We start from the raw sequence: 15255 nt of genomic DNA, 5'->3' as shown, positions 1-15255 counted from the left end.
TAAGTCGAACCGAGATAGAGGTTGGCGTTCAAGCCAACAAAAATGCAAGGAAATATAAACTTAAATCTGTGCTTCGAAACCGATGCGGGTAAGCGCTGAAACAAACAAAGCAAAACGAATCTGTACATTGGGAGAAAGATGGCTGCCGTTTGAACAAGAGACCGAACAAAATACGCGCAACGCTCTACATCCTGGCATCAGGTGTCTGTCCCGAGGGGAAAATACGTGCATGTTTTGCGGGTGAACATTACAGTAAAACATGATGAAAAGGAGGTTGCTGAGGATAGGCATCGCTCGCCTTCCTCACAGAGCGATGGTGTGCAAATAAATTAGCACTGACACAAAAAGCAGCACATTGTTTGAAACGCTGCATTGCTTTCGTAGCGCATCACGACTGGATAACGATACCTTGAATAGCCTATTGACGCCATTTTGACATTGCACCTGAAAGTGCCGAAACGAAATATCGCGAATAAAAGGATATGATAGAAACTGCATCCGAAGCGGAAACTTAGCGAAACTTCGTGTGCGCGCGCTGTTTGGCAGAGCACCAGAGGAAGCAACAACTTAAAGAGAAAGCAAAAGCTCGCGAAAGCACGCGATGGCGTTCTGTGAGTGGCTGGGTCGAACGCCGTGAAAACGCGCAGGGGAGGAGGAGTTGGGGGATAAAGCTTACTTAATGGCATTACTTTTAGTTAACTTGGATGTTTTGGATTTGGTTCAATTGTTACGTCGGGTGTAGGGAAAGCTTTTTATCATTCACGACAAAGAAAGAAACCATATTTCAGGCAGACGTTAACGGGAAGATGCCTACTGTTTTTCTTTATACTGACTGCAGAGAAATAGAGGAGGAGCACTAACGTGCTGGATACGCAAACGGCTGTTAAAGAGCATCCGGGCACCGCTGTCTAGAGCAGGAACCGGCACTTTTGCGTCATAGGCACAAATGAAACTGTCTGCCGATTGTAGGCTTTCACCAACCACCTTCTTTCTTTGGGTCCGAACCATAGATATAACCAACAAAATCTGGAGAGAAATCAGCGTAAACATTTTAGTGCTCCCTCTGTACGCATTTCTGCTGAAAGAGATCGCGACCATTAGGCAAACGCTTCTTGATTGCATGTCCTCACTATACGAGTGAAACATAGCGCAACACTAATATGACAACAACAACAATCTTTTCAGAAGAAATAATAATAGCCGCTGCATTGGTATGGTCACAGCTGACGGCATTAAAACAACATTAAATCTAGGTTACTCAAAATGGTTATTAATTGAGGTATCTCCACCGGTGTGGTGCAGTGGTTACGGCGCTCGACTACTGTCACCAAGGTTGAGGGATTGAATCTCGGTCTCGGCAGCCGCTTTTCGCTGAAGGCGTAAAGCAAGGCACCCGTGTGCTGTGCGATGTCAGTGCACTTTAAAGAACCCTAGCTGGTCGAAATTTCTGGAGTCCTCCACTAAGCCGTCTCTCATAGCCTGAATCACGTTGGGACGTTAATCCCCAAAAGCTAAGCCAAGCCAAGCCAATGTTCTAAGTTTTTAAAGTAGCCGATGCTTAGGAGCTCGCGCGGCTCTTCTTCCGGTATGAGAGGAATGCGGTTACATTTATAATTTAAACACGTATGAGCATGGAAGGGAAGGATTGGAGCGTTGTGAAGGATGCCGAAATCAAAACTGAATGGCAAATAGAGTTGACGAGATTGTGGATTCATGGCGTCTGGCGGGCACGGGCACTTTTCTTATATTGCTACCTCTTATCGTCACGGGGAAGACTAAACAGATACGCACCAGAAGGGGAGGGGATCGTCATATGCACGTTTGAAATGTTTGGGATAACTCGGAAAGCCTGAATTATAATATATTATAGTCGTTTTCGCTTAATAGGCTGCGTCGATGGAATTTGTTTTGAAGTTGATTTTATAGTACGTGATTTCGGAATGTTCGGTTGTCGGATGTGTTCTCTTACAAAGTTAGAGCTCACCTTTTTTTGCCCAATGCTTCCTTTATTGTTCCTAATTTCTCCAAAGTAGCCACGTGGGCTGGCTACCTAATTTTTAGAGACTTCCTTGGATATTTTCGGTGGCCGGTGTTTCTTCCTATTTCTTCCGACGGAGGCGCGTCTCCGGAAGACAGGCAATTTAATTAATCGAAATATGAGCATTCAACATAAGGGGTGGGAAATTGGGCAATATATACCGACGTAATAGTAAAGTGGTTAGGCATTCTACTAATCTTTCCAAGGATGCGGGATCGAATCCAATGCGCGGCGGCTTCTTTTTGATGAAGGCGGAAAGCAAGACGCACGTGTACTGGGCGGTGTCAGGGCGCGTTAAAGAACCCCAGGTAGTCGATATTTCCGGAGCCCTCCAGAGTCTAAAGAGCGTCTGTCATAGCCTGAGTCGCTTTGGGACATTAAATCCCACAAACCGAAAGATAGGGCAGTATTTCCATCAAGACAATTTCAGTCCTTGTTCAGAAGTCAGCTCTTGATTCGGTGATGTTTTTGGCTTTTGTGCATCAGAAAAACTTTGCAATTTGCTAGAGCTCATTGCGGTGGCTTAATGCGAACACTTGGCGCTATAGTGTAGGATACTATACACGAAAAAAGACCTTAGTTTTGACCCTATCTTTGACATCTGGTGCAAGTCATGCATTGGCGAATGATTCTCGTGGATGACTGCTAGTAACGCTAGAGAAGCATGCTTTGATGATTATCTAATTTGACAAGAAGGAACTTACTCAGTTAAGCGTAATATGCTCGTGCTTCACTGCCTTGTGCGTGCAAGAATGCCTACGCATTACAGCGTTCTGAATCTGTGAAACTGAGGCGAATAGATGCTCACTTGTGCCACGTAATGGTGTGGTCATAACAATAAAAGGGAAATGACCCACTTCCATCACTTTTTTGTCGCTATGTATTGCAGAGAGCTGATCAAAATCGCCCAGGAGACCAAGAATGAGAGCCGCCACCGGTCGCTCATCGATGTATACCTCAGCGAGATGCATAAGCAGGCACCTGATGAAAACAGCACTCTCACAAGTGAGACAAGCCCCGCCGGGGTGGTGCAGTGGTAAGACGCCCGACTACTGTGCCGGAGTTCCCGGGATCGAATCCCGGCCTCGGCGGCTGCGTTTCGATGGAGGCGAAACGAAGTGGCGTCCGTGTGCTGTGCGATGTCAGCGCACGTTAAAGATCCCCAGGTGGTCGAAATTACTCCGTAGCCCTCCACTACGGCCCCCCTTTCTCTCTATCCACTTTCACTCCCACCTTCATCCCTTCCCTTACGGCGCGGTTCAGGTGTCCACAGAGCAAGTGTGACAGATACCGCGCCTTTCCCTTCCTATGAACCAACCAACCAAAGTGAGACAAAGTTCATTGCGTGAATTGTTTAAAGCTAAGTCTATCGTCGCAATAACCTTTACCTCTTCTTTTACCGTTGTGGCCTATAACGCAATAACGTAGTAAACGTAACGTTGCGAGCAGGTAAAAGAAATATCATTTTGAGAGAAACTATTATGGCATTTTGAAAGAAACAATTACAGGCGTCTAGCACAACTGAATCGAATGTGGGTCGAAAACTTTGGTTCAGGGTGGCCGTGCATTGCATATCACATGACCAACGTTCCGTTCAGCGCATCAATTATAACTGGCGTTCTAGTAATAATAATAGGTTCGCAGGAAAGGAACGGGGCAGTATCTGTCATACTTGTTCTGTGGCCACTTAACAGCTCTGTAAGTTGGTTGGTTGGTTCATAGGAAGGGAAAGGCGCAGTATCTGTCACACTTGCTCTGTGGACACCTGAACCGCACCGTAAGGGAAGGGATGAAGGTGGGAGTGAAAGTGGATAGAGAGAAAGGGGGGCCGTAGTGGAGGACTACGGAGTAATTTCGACCACCAGGGGATCTTTAACGTGCGCTGACATCGCACAGCACACGGACGCCACTTCGTTTCGCCTCCATCGAAACGCAGCCGCCGAGGCCGGGATTCGATCCCGGGAACTCCGGCACAGTAGTCGGGCGTCTTACCACTGCACCACCCCGGCGGGGCACTCTGTAAGTAATATTAAAAATTCTAGAGGGCACTTTGGACGAAGAGTGGCAGTTCCTGGCTCTACAGGGCTGGGACGGTAGGTCAACATTGCTTGCGGCAGGGGCTAGCCCGCCACCGAATTTTTATCTGTTGTAGGCCGTCATTGCACCCGCCACAGCTTCGGTGGTGGACGATGGCTGTTGTTGCGGCGCGCGTCTTTCTTTCCTTCTTCCTTTTCTTGCTTCTCTATTTTCTCTTCTGTCTCGCCCCGCCGGAGTGGTGCAGTGGTAAGACGCCCGTCTATTGTGCCGGAGTACCCGGGCTCGAACCCGACCTCGGCGGCTGCGTTTTGATGGAGGCTAAACGAAGAGGCGTTCGTGTGCTGTGCGATGTCAGCGCACGGTAAAGATCCCTAGGTGGTCGACATTACTCCGCAGCCCTCCACTACGGCTCCCCTTTCTCTCTTTCCACTTTCACTCCCACCTTCCTCCCTTCCCTTAAGGCGCTGTTGTGGTGTCCACAGTAAACAAGTGAGACAGTTACCGTGCCTTTCCCTTCCTATAAATCAGACTGGGAGTGAAGGGTGGCAGTTCCTGGCCCTACGGGGCTGATGATGATGCTCAGGGCCATACCCTTTGAAACGGGTCGGTACCAAAACTGGTGCGCAGGCCAAAAGTGAAAGGGAGAAAGAAGAAAGTTTAAAAAAAATGACCCACCTGTCCCAGCCCCACTTCTCTTCAGTGCAGTAGAAAAAGCGCTACTGCATGTAAGTGTGAATCAATGATTGGAAGATCAACGAGTGTTGCTTAACTGTGCGGCGGTTGCTAGCCAATCACCGAATTTTGTCTGTTGTAGGCCGTCATTACACCTGCCACTGCTTCGGTGGTGGACGACGACTGTTGTTGTGGCGCGCGTCTTTCTCCCCCTCTTCTTTTTGCTTTCTTCTTTATTTTGTCTTCTGTCTGCACGAAGCAGCAGAGGTGGCTCAGCTGCCCCGCCGGGGTGGTGCAGTGGTAAGACGCCCGACTACTGTGCCAGAGTACCCGGGTTCGAACCCGACCTCGGCGGCAGCGTTTCCATGGAGGCGAAGCGAAGAGGCGTCCGTGTGCTGTGCGATGTCAGCGCACGTGAAAGATCCCCAGGTGGTCCAAATTACTCCGTATCCCTCCACTACGGCTCCTCTTGCTCTCTTTTCACTTTCACTACCACCTTCTTCTTTCCCTTACGGCGCGGTTGAGGTGTCCACAGAAATTAAGTGAGACAGTTATCGCGCCTTTCCCTTCCTATAAATAAATCAGGTGGCTCAGCTACACAGCCAGTAGCAGGCCCGTGCCTTTTCTTTTCCATCTTCCTACAGCCACATCAACAGCATTTTTGTTGGAAAACTATATTTCACTGGAGGAAGACGATCCCCCCCCCCCCCGGCCCCGCACGTAGGCCTGTAAGAAGGGGGTCGCTTATTATAGGCAGGTTGGGAGGTCATCGCCTTTACCCCAGCCCATGTAAAGGCCTCAAAAAGGCGGTTTAGCGGCTCCTTCTCCGCCTTTTCACCAATACATTGCTGTGCCCGGCAGCACTACAACATTTTTACCCCTCCTTTAGTGGCAGCTGCCCACACCATGGAGCGGTGTCTTCTGACATCTATCACATGGTGTGGGCCTGCCCCTCTAATCCGGCTGTTCCCCCCATCCCCAACCCAATCCGGAAGGACTGGGAGGCGATCTTGCTCGACTGCCACCACCTACAGGCCCAACAAGCCTTAGTCGGGCGCGCCCGGGTGGCGGCAACCGCCACTGGGGTCCCAAACTAAGGACCTCCACCTAGTGCTTGTAAGGACCAGTCCCATACGGGCCGATCCGAGCATACCTCCAGGCCCTTGTATAGGTAATAAATATTCTTACCACCACCATCGCTGGAGCTCAGGGTCCGAGCTTTGCAGCAGGATCTCCCAGTTCTCTCCACTAACTATATTTTTCCCAACCTCGGGAGAGTGTGGGTATTCCGATATTATGTGGTCGAGTGTCCCTCTCGCCCCCCAATCACTACATCTGTCATAGTCTCTCGTCTCGGGGTACGCATGTTACGTCAAGACCGGATCCATGAGCGTATTATTTTGCAAGCGCCTCCTTGCAGCAGCTTCTTTGTTATTCAATTTTTAACTTTGTTGGGTACCAGCCTACGTGCCAATCGGTAATAGTTGATTATTTCCCCATAATGTAGCAGCCGCTCCTCGTTAACCAAAGTGGGGTGCGAAGTCTGCCCGGAAGTAGAGTGCTCGAGCTAGCTCATGAGCCCCCTCATTGCCAGGGACGGCAGCGTGCACGGTTGCCCATATTATCTGAATTTTCCTGTTCGGTGGTTGTTGGCTTATGATATTTGCCGACTTTGGCGAGAAGCTGCATTTTCCAAACTTTTGAACGGCAGTCCTACTGTCGTTTATGATCAGTTTTGCTTTTCTTCCGGCGCAAGCTAAAGCGATCGCCACTTCCTCCGTAGCCTCTATATTGCGTCCCCGGATAGCCGCAGCTGAAACTGGCACTCCTCGCCCGTTTACGACCGAAGCTGCCGCAGCCCCGATTTGGTCGCCGCCGTATCAACATAGGCTACCTCACTGTCATCCATGTTTCTGAACCTTAGCTTTAAAGCCTCATCTCGCTTCTCACTTCGTTCTTTTCTCTTTCTTCTTCGCTCTCTCTCTCTAAATGCTAAGAAATTTTGCTGATTCGAGAGCAGTTTCCCACGTAATACTTGTGAAACTGTTCATATATTTCATGACTCTACGGTGTCGAGGCAATTTTAATAGCTTGGATTGGCCATGTGCGCACGGGGGAGTCTCTCTGATCCTTGGGTACGCAGCTCTACATGGAGCTGAGCAGAGGCGCCCAGTAGGAAACTCTCACCCAGTAACAGTCACATTGAGACGCTATAGTATTGTATACTTTTGTCGTCAGGCCTTTCGCATAATGATTGTGAAAGCCCGGAATAGTGTCAATACCTACGTGGCGAAATAGAACAGCCGACGGCAACTATTAGTGCTTTGATATCTTATTTTTAAAGGCAAAAACGCAAATGTGCCGGCGTCTTGTTTCAGTTAGGAGTGTGCAATTTGCAACGCTCATGCACTCATTCACCCGAATCAGGATGGAAATCTTAGTTCGTTGACGGGCTACGTGGCACTGTAGAACAATTAACCCGACATAAAAAGAAAAAGCAAGTGAGGTTAAAATTATGGTCGGTGCTTTTTATCTTTATGTTTTCTGCATTCAGCGCTGTTTAATTCCGAAATGCTCACACCTCTGTGACTGGTGCCCAGTGTCACGGCTGATAGGTAATGTAACCGACATCCTGATCGGGGGCACGGCTTCCGGAACCGTGTACCTACACTGGCACCTAATCAACCTGGCGGCCCACCCGGACACGCTCCAGGCCGACCTGCAGAAGGAGATCGACGCCATTGTGGGCCGCGGTCGCAAACCAGCCTGGGAGGACCACACTTACCTGCCGCTTACTATGGCAACCATTTGGGAGATGTTTCGCTGGAAGACAGTCCCGCCCCTTAGCGTACCCAGATGGTGAGGGTGCACGTTATTAATTGTTGAGGTGCCTTTTCTCTCCTTTCTCTCTGCTTCTCAGGCCCACTTTTTTATGGATTTGTGTTTCAGAAGATGTTCACACATGCGAAATATTCTAAGCACGTAGAGCAGAATTAAGGCGCTGAAGATAGAATTGAAAGTGAAATTGTTTAAAGAACTAAGAACTATAAGTGCGATCTAAGAACACTATGCATCGTTCAAACTTCATCTTCTGGGGCGGCCGAACCCTCACGAATGATCACGTGCCTATCCCCTGCGCATTATTTTTATGAACACAATGAGGTTGTAAGGTTATGGGGATTTTGCATTGCAATTATTCTGCTGTTAAGCGCTGAACCGCAGCGATACATATATAATAAGATAAGAGAATGGTGGCATACATCAGTTGAGCACCAATGGAAATATTTCCTTACAGTGGCAGTTGGTGGCTGCTGAAATGTACTGTCTGGAGTCAAGATCAGAGTGGGGAAAGAAGTTTTAAAAAGTCGTGAAGCAATGTTTCTAAATGGTTGTTTTCCGCACGGCTAAATATTGTCGCGAAGTACAGTTTGTGGCGCTATTGTCCTCTTTAGAGAAGCGAGTAGGACATACTCTCTGTTGTAATAATGCGGGCAGCGCCTTATAATCCCTGTCAACAGGAAAACACTAACACCGCGGATAAGATTCCAGGCCCACGCTTTGCATTCACGCTAGGTTATAAGAACGACGCGCACGAATGCTGTTCGGCAACACGACCTGGGCGCGTATTCCGAGTTTGCGTCGTCATCGAAAGTCTCCGTATCTCACTGACCTCCAGTAATCTGGTTGGTTGAAACGCCGGAATATGATGTTGCCATGTCTTCTGGTTCCGTAGTGACAATACCCGGTTCTTGTGTTTCGGCTAATCAGGTGACTCGAGGTCACGTCAGGTAGCGACAAACCGATAACGACGCAAAATTGGAATACGGGCCCTGATGTCTGTTTAATCACTTGGTGACACGTTTCTGCTTTTGTTGGCCGCCGTTGACAGCTGCAAGGTGAAGAAAGACTCGATATGGTGAAATATTCGCATATAACGATGTTTGTAATATACTCCTCGGTTGTACGCAAGCCAAGTCGAAAAGGCTTGTGTTTTCACCTTTTCACCCGCATCAAGCATAATGATCGCCTCAATTCGTTGATTTATCGCCTGCAGTACAACCAGCAAAGAACACAAGGAGCTGTTAAGCCTCTAATTTCGTGTAACACTAAAATGTCTGCAATGCAGTCAATGTTTCAGAGAGTTGAAGCCATTCGAGTCGCTAGGGCAGAGCTTTGAAAACCTTCCGCATATATGTCACACTGTCAATGCAGCTTTCACGAATAAAGACAAAAATTTCGGCGTGCGTGACCTGCAATCCTGTACTTGAAAGGCTGCGGAGGTTAAAGATCATTATCGTGTTGTATAATACCACACCACCGTTTTGATTGGCAGTTGTCAAAAGCCATGAGGCGTGGCTGCTAAATGTCTGCCATCAGACGTGACTAGTAAAATAGCGTCCCAACATTCAACAAAAACGAGCTCTATTGTTTCCAGTCTGTTACAAAGCAAGCAGTTGGTTGATGAAGGGACAGAGATATCATTTGCATGAAGTGAAGTTTTTAATGAGGTTGAAAGAAAAATGTCTTTACGAAGGAATTTACTAGCACTTTTCCCCCTTTTAATGACATCTTGTCATGAACCATGGTTGTACTCCAGCCTGTACAAAGCGATTGGCATCCAGCTAAAATCTAAATACGTGTATACTTCTGTTGGTTTCACACCACTTAAATATTTTAAAATGAAACATAACTTAAATATGCAGAATGCGATTACAACTACTCACAAATACCCTTACAATGCTCCAGGTAGAACATTAGAACAGAACACAACCAACTATGACAAAGCATGTTTAAGGCGCACTTCTAAGACTATACGCAAAAACAGGTCTCTGGTCGCTGAACTTGCTGAACAATCATGTCTTTCTGGTCGAGGATTTTTTGAACAAACAAAAATGCATGAGAGAAAGACTTCTGCTGCTGACTCACCGGAAAGGTTTCTTGCGACTAGATAATCTTTCCTACCTTGATGCACAATGCAAAAGAAGCAAGTACACTGTGAAGCTTCAGAACAATAATACTCAAAAAGAACTACACTTGTAGCATACACTGCACTCTGGCTACGAGAAAATGTTTCAAACTGTCGCCCTGCGAACACTGCATGATCTCTACCTTGCAGCCTTGTGACCTCTCATTATAGCCTGCGTTTATTGCTCGCACTGTAACTGTTTTTGTGGTAATAATCAAGCGACTCCTTTATTTAGTATGATTAATTAAAAGCTGCTTCAATAAACTTCTGGAACACTGACAGTAACACATTTCAACAGTATAATTTTGGTTCCAACCCAAACTGTAATAAAAAACATGCACTGGAAGTGTTCGCGATGTAATAAAAGTCCTCACTTGAACTTTACCATAGAATATTAAAATGTTGACAGTGTTAGGTCGTTCGTCTCGTTCGTTTCGAATTATCGCCATCGCGCTTGATAGTGCCCGCTCACCGTTATTCCTTCGCGCACATGGTTAAGCATCATCAGCCGAGGTCTCTTGGCTTCACGGGTGCGAGAGTAACGATTTACTTAGCATTCAGCAGGCTTTACCGCTACCGGGCCTAGGTCTCCCACGGGATAAGGTCAAGATCTTGTCCCTCCGCTGCCTATGGGGCCTGCTTTACGACCTAGAGTTGGTCGCTGTGGCCGGAGCTGCAAAGAGCGGGACGGCTTCACGGGACAATGTACAACCTTTTAGAAAGTGGTATCAGGGCAAAATGTCTTCTTTGACGAGGATTGTGCAGCGGCAGCTAATATGGCGGTAGAGGACATCCGGAATGCACGTGCATCCGTAGATCGCTTGGTGAGATAGGTTTTAAATGTCTGATAGGTTGGACATGTATATAATAATATATGCTGTTAAGGCTGCAAACAGAGGTGAATTGCTCTGTGTCGCTTTCATTGGCGTGTTTTCCAGAAAACGATTCCTCTTCACTCTTTACTGGGTGCACTACGAAATAGCCGCACTAATGAAAATGTTAGAATTCGAATTTTAGGGGAATTTTCAGTTCCCGTATTTGGCCTTCATGGTTTTCTCCCTCTGCGGGCCGGAAGCTCTCGCTCGCGTCGCACAGTTTTTTATGCAAACATTCTCGACTGGTGTAGTGAACAAATTGGTCGCGTCGCAGTAACATGATTAAAATATAAATATGTCTGAATTGAAGACGGCTAATACAAAGTAGAGTTTCGAAAACACGCTAGAAAAATTTCGCTTTACCGTCTTCAATGCTACTCAGAACACTTGTACCCAATTTGTTGCAGTGCTTCCGAGGACGTGACCATCGAAGGTGTTTTTATTCCCAAGGGTACCACAGTAGTAGCAAACTTGTGGGCCGTCAACATGGACCCAAAAACCTGGAAGGATCCAGCCAAGTTTGACCCTTACCGCTTTGTTCAGGCTGATGGATCGGTGCTCACTTCAAAGCCTGAGAACGTGATTCCATTTACAGTGGGTAAGCTCCGAGGTGCCTATACGCGTTGTTGGTTCAGAGACCTATAGGGTCACTAAAAACACACGCACACACACACATATACGCACGGGCGCCAAAAAACCATGGCAGTCGTCGGCGCGAGTTAGCTCGGCAAGGTTCCAGCTCCGTCCGGTTCCGCTAAGCAACCGAAATGTCGAACCGAATACTCCGGTCTGATTTGATTTCATTTTTATTTATCTTGATCAGGTACACATATGTGAATGAATTTCTACAGAAGAAGGTCTCAAGGTAAAAACCGTCAGGGAGCTTCTTGTGCTTAAGTGCAATAGTTAAGGCTCAAATATAAGGCATCAAAATAAGATAAGTGCACAGAGATGACCGAAATCGTGAAAGTAAAATAAAAATAAAAATGTAAGGAATGTTTGAACAAAAGTCAGTTTAAGAATATACCTATAGAAATTATACAAGACGATAATAAATGAGTAACCAATACCATTGACAAGGAATGTCGCCAGCGATGAAAAAAGATAAGAAGAAAAAGAAAAACGAAAATGTTCACAGTGCTAATGGAGTTAGTAAGTAGCTCTTCTGCGATTGATGAAATGAGCATGATGTGCGTAGTAGTTTCAATTGGGTGGGTAACGAATTCCAGATGTGTATCGCTGAAAAAACTCTAAAAACACCGTAATTAGTACGAATTTTCCGAAGAAGTAGGTTGTTATGTCCTGAAAATCTTGTTATGTTTGTATTCGACAGGAGAAGGGGGTCCAAGCCATCTAGTTTGAGTTCCTTATTACAAACGAGATGTATAAGCAGGGATAAATTAGCCTTAAGGTGAAGGTCTAGGGGAAGAATGTTTAGGCTGACGTATCCGTTTAAAGTATTCGATTTGAAGGAGGCAAAAGGGATTATACGGATGGCTTGACATTTGCAAAGGATGAAGGCACGAAAGGTGAGTGCTGTATTTCCACACGATGACAAGCAGGAAGGGAGATGGCTATATATGAAGGAATAATAAAGAGAGCGAAGAAAATGCTGCTGAAAATAATGACCTCTTCTAATTGATACGCAAATTACAAATGCAGTTTCAGAAGTTATATACCTAACTTGTGCGTCAAATGTTAAGTTAGAACCAAGCTCATTTCCAACAGATGTAGCACTATCTTATGCAAAAATAACATGGGTAGTAAAAGCAATTCTAGATGCTGGTTTGGATTGTGGGGTTTAACGCCCCAAAGTGACTTAGGCTATGCTAGACGCCATAGTGCAGGACTCCAGAACTTTCGACTACCTTGGGTTCCTTAACGTGCACTGACATCAGACAGCACACAGGCGCCTTGCTCCAAAGCGTCCACCGAGGCCGGGATTCAATTCCGCATTCTTCGGAACAGTAGTCGAGCGCCGTAACCACTTCGCCACCCTGACAGGACGATCCGAGATGGGTATAAAATAATATACATGAGTATAAAGAGCGATTCGAGGCTGTTGTTGCAAGGAGGGCCAATTTTATCTCACTTCCTTCAAAGGCATATCAAAAACAGAAGAGCGCATTATACGGCGCCTCTCAAACAATAAGTTACAGCGTGATGACGTCACTTGGTATAGGCCCGGCAAAAAGGTTTCAATCTACCCTCTATTTCCTAACCCACTCGAGAGGAATGGGAGGTAGCCCTGCTGAGCAGCTCCAGACAAGAGGAACAACGAGCTCTGATCGAACGGGTTAGAGCGGCGGCATCCACCAGTGACGACTCGAAATCTAGATGAAACCTAGTTTAGTTATGCTCACGGGGATTACTGTCCTTCCTTACCGAGTAAATGTTTTCACCACCACCACCACATCGATTTGGCCAAGTTTCAACGGAAGTGAAAAGAGGTACGCTCCCTTAAACTACGCCAAGTCAAAAAAAGCCGCTAGGTGGTCAAAACTTCTCGTTTCACAAAAGCATAATAGCAGTGCCTTTCGCATATATGCAGCGAGCGTGTGCGGTATACAATTTTGATTCTTTCTAACATGAGGCTCGGTGTTTTAAGATACTGCGCTAGCGAGGCGGACTAGTGTAGCCATATGAAAAATGGGCTTTACTGAGCAATAACAAGTTCAGTTCATGGAGGACAAATAATCCATTGTAGGAGGGATGAGCTTTGACAGAAGCCCATTGCCAAGCTTTGCACCCGCAAAAAGTGGAGCACCAGTCCTGACGCCATTAGGAAACCCATGGAAACTTGGCTGCGTAGGAGATCGAATTGCGAAACTTCCGAATTGGATGAGGATGCTGAACAGCAACTCGATCGCTTCGGTAAAAAAAAACACAAGCGGCCTCCACCGCTGTAAAAGTATTTAAGGTACGTGACGGCGGAATGACGGAACGCAACTGCTTAGTCCGAGACCATCACCGTAAACATTTCACTCCAGCTAAACCAAAAGTTATACCGGGCAGATCTTTATTCCCGCTGTACCTCCACTGGTTGCGGTATCGAACCCCACGCCTCAACTATGTAACATCCTCATGTAACTCGAAAGTGCAAAGAAACTAAAGAAGCCCGTGAGGAAACAAAACCGCAAAAAATATGAAACCGGCATATTCTTCGAGTTATTTCTAGTATTGTACTTTAGTGGTCTACTTTCTTTAAGCTTTGAGTCTTGTCCGCGTTTATGTAAACAGCGAAGATGCAAGACCTCAAGATCGCTTCCCGGAGCACGATATTCCAACTGTCTGGTCCTTCTTTAAAAATATATGTGGTGTTCCACAACTCCTGAGTCGTTTACTTATTTTAAACGGGAGCATCTGCCGAGCCGTTCTATTGATATGCCGGCCCTCAAGAGCACGATTCTGAAGTGCTATCAGATAATATGTGGGGAACCTAGAGCAAAACATGGAACATATATAAGCTGGGCTCTTTAAACTATGAGGCATCTCTGCAATACTGTCAGATACATTTTATAAAGAAATCGATATAAACGCCCTGCGCGTTCCTTGCAGATTACAAGTTTGCTTTTGAATTTTGTTCTGCGGTCACAAAGAGTTTGTACAACTCTCGTATGAAACCAATGGGGCACGTTCTTTAAGTATAATATACGAAACTAGAAGCCTAACGTTGCAAGATTAGCGAAATTTATTATTGCTTTGACATGCACCGTGTATGTAAAGAAACTCACGTCCAAATCTTTTCCCTACAAAAGCCCCAATTGCTAGATGTATGTTCTACCTTCTTACAGGAAAGAGGCATTGCCCTGGCGAGGCACTGGCAATCACGGAGATGTTCCTGTACCTGACTCACCTGCTTCATGAATTCCGCATACTTCCCAAAGAAGTCCAGAGCTTCTCACAAATAGAATCCTTCAGCTGCAGCTCCAATGATCTGGCCAATGTTAAGCTGCGCTTTTTGAAGAGGTGACTGTGTGCATACTGTCGGCGTATGGTGTACCACACAGCACACCGAAGTGTCAAGATACACGGCTCATATATAATATGTTTTGTAGGTTCGTTAAAACCAAGCGAGTATTGAGAAAATAAAAATCACAGAGGAATACCCATTACATTTGGAGTCTCTCGTGGAATTGTACGCATTATACATGTAGTTTTCAAGATGTCATATTGTCTTACAACCAGGTACTGACCCTACTGTGTCTGTGTGGATTTATAAGAATGCTGAATGGTTTGGAAAATGATCTAGTATTACGTTCTCGGTCGCGCGCCGCTCGGTAGCGTTGGCCTGGCGGCTTCGTGGCTCGGCGGACGGCAGCAACGGTCCCAGCAAAGACGAGGCGTCTTCTAACGAAAGAACCTTTACTACAACATCGTGAAGGAACGGGCAGAGAAGCTGACCCGGAGAGAATACAGACGCTCTCACACAGCTGGTGTCTAGCGTCGTGTCAACGGCGCGTCAAAGTAGTCTGTCTCAGCGGAGTCGGCCGCTGCTTTTTATAGGTTTGCCAGTTCACAGGGAAAGGGGGAGCCCTCACAGGGAGGAGAGAGCCCAACACGTTTGGACAAGACGGGATGACTCAATCGCAGGTGGCCCGACCGCATCTTCTCCACCTCCTGCAGACGGGCGAGGGCGACGCACTCTCCCTCGAGCTCCGGGCTTG

The 15255-nt window shown here is 46.7% G+C and overlaps 1 protein-coding gene across 1 annotated transcript in view; it reads left to right on the top strand.

The window, feature by feature from the left end:
* Positions 1-14561, top strand: part of LOC146192190 (vitamin D 25-hydroxylase-like) — a 48198-nt gene extending 33637 nt beyond the window's left edge. The window contains exons 6-9 of the mRNA XM_084600420.1: positions 2928-3043; positions 7348-7606; positions 10996-11186; positions 14383-14561. Of these exons, the coding sequence (XP_084456546.1) occupies positions 2928-3043; positions 7348-7606; positions 10996-11186; positions 14383-14561 (745 nt within the window). The remainder of the gene's footprint in view (positions 1-2927; positions 3044-7347; positions 7607-10995; positions 11187-14382) is intronic.
* Positions 14562-15255: the final 694 nt, after the last annotated feature.

Source organism: Amblyomma maculatum, chromosome 4 (genome assembly GCF_055883805.1).
Source record: "Amblyomma maculatum isolate TAMU_Amacu chromosome 4, ASM5588380v1, whole genome shotgun sequence".
NCBI lineage: Eukaryota > Metazoa > Arthropoda > Arachnida > Ixodida > Ixodidae > Amblyomma > Amblyomma maculatum.
Note: the sequence above shows the minus strand (reverse complement) of the source record. Positions and strands in the feature narration are given on the sequence as shown.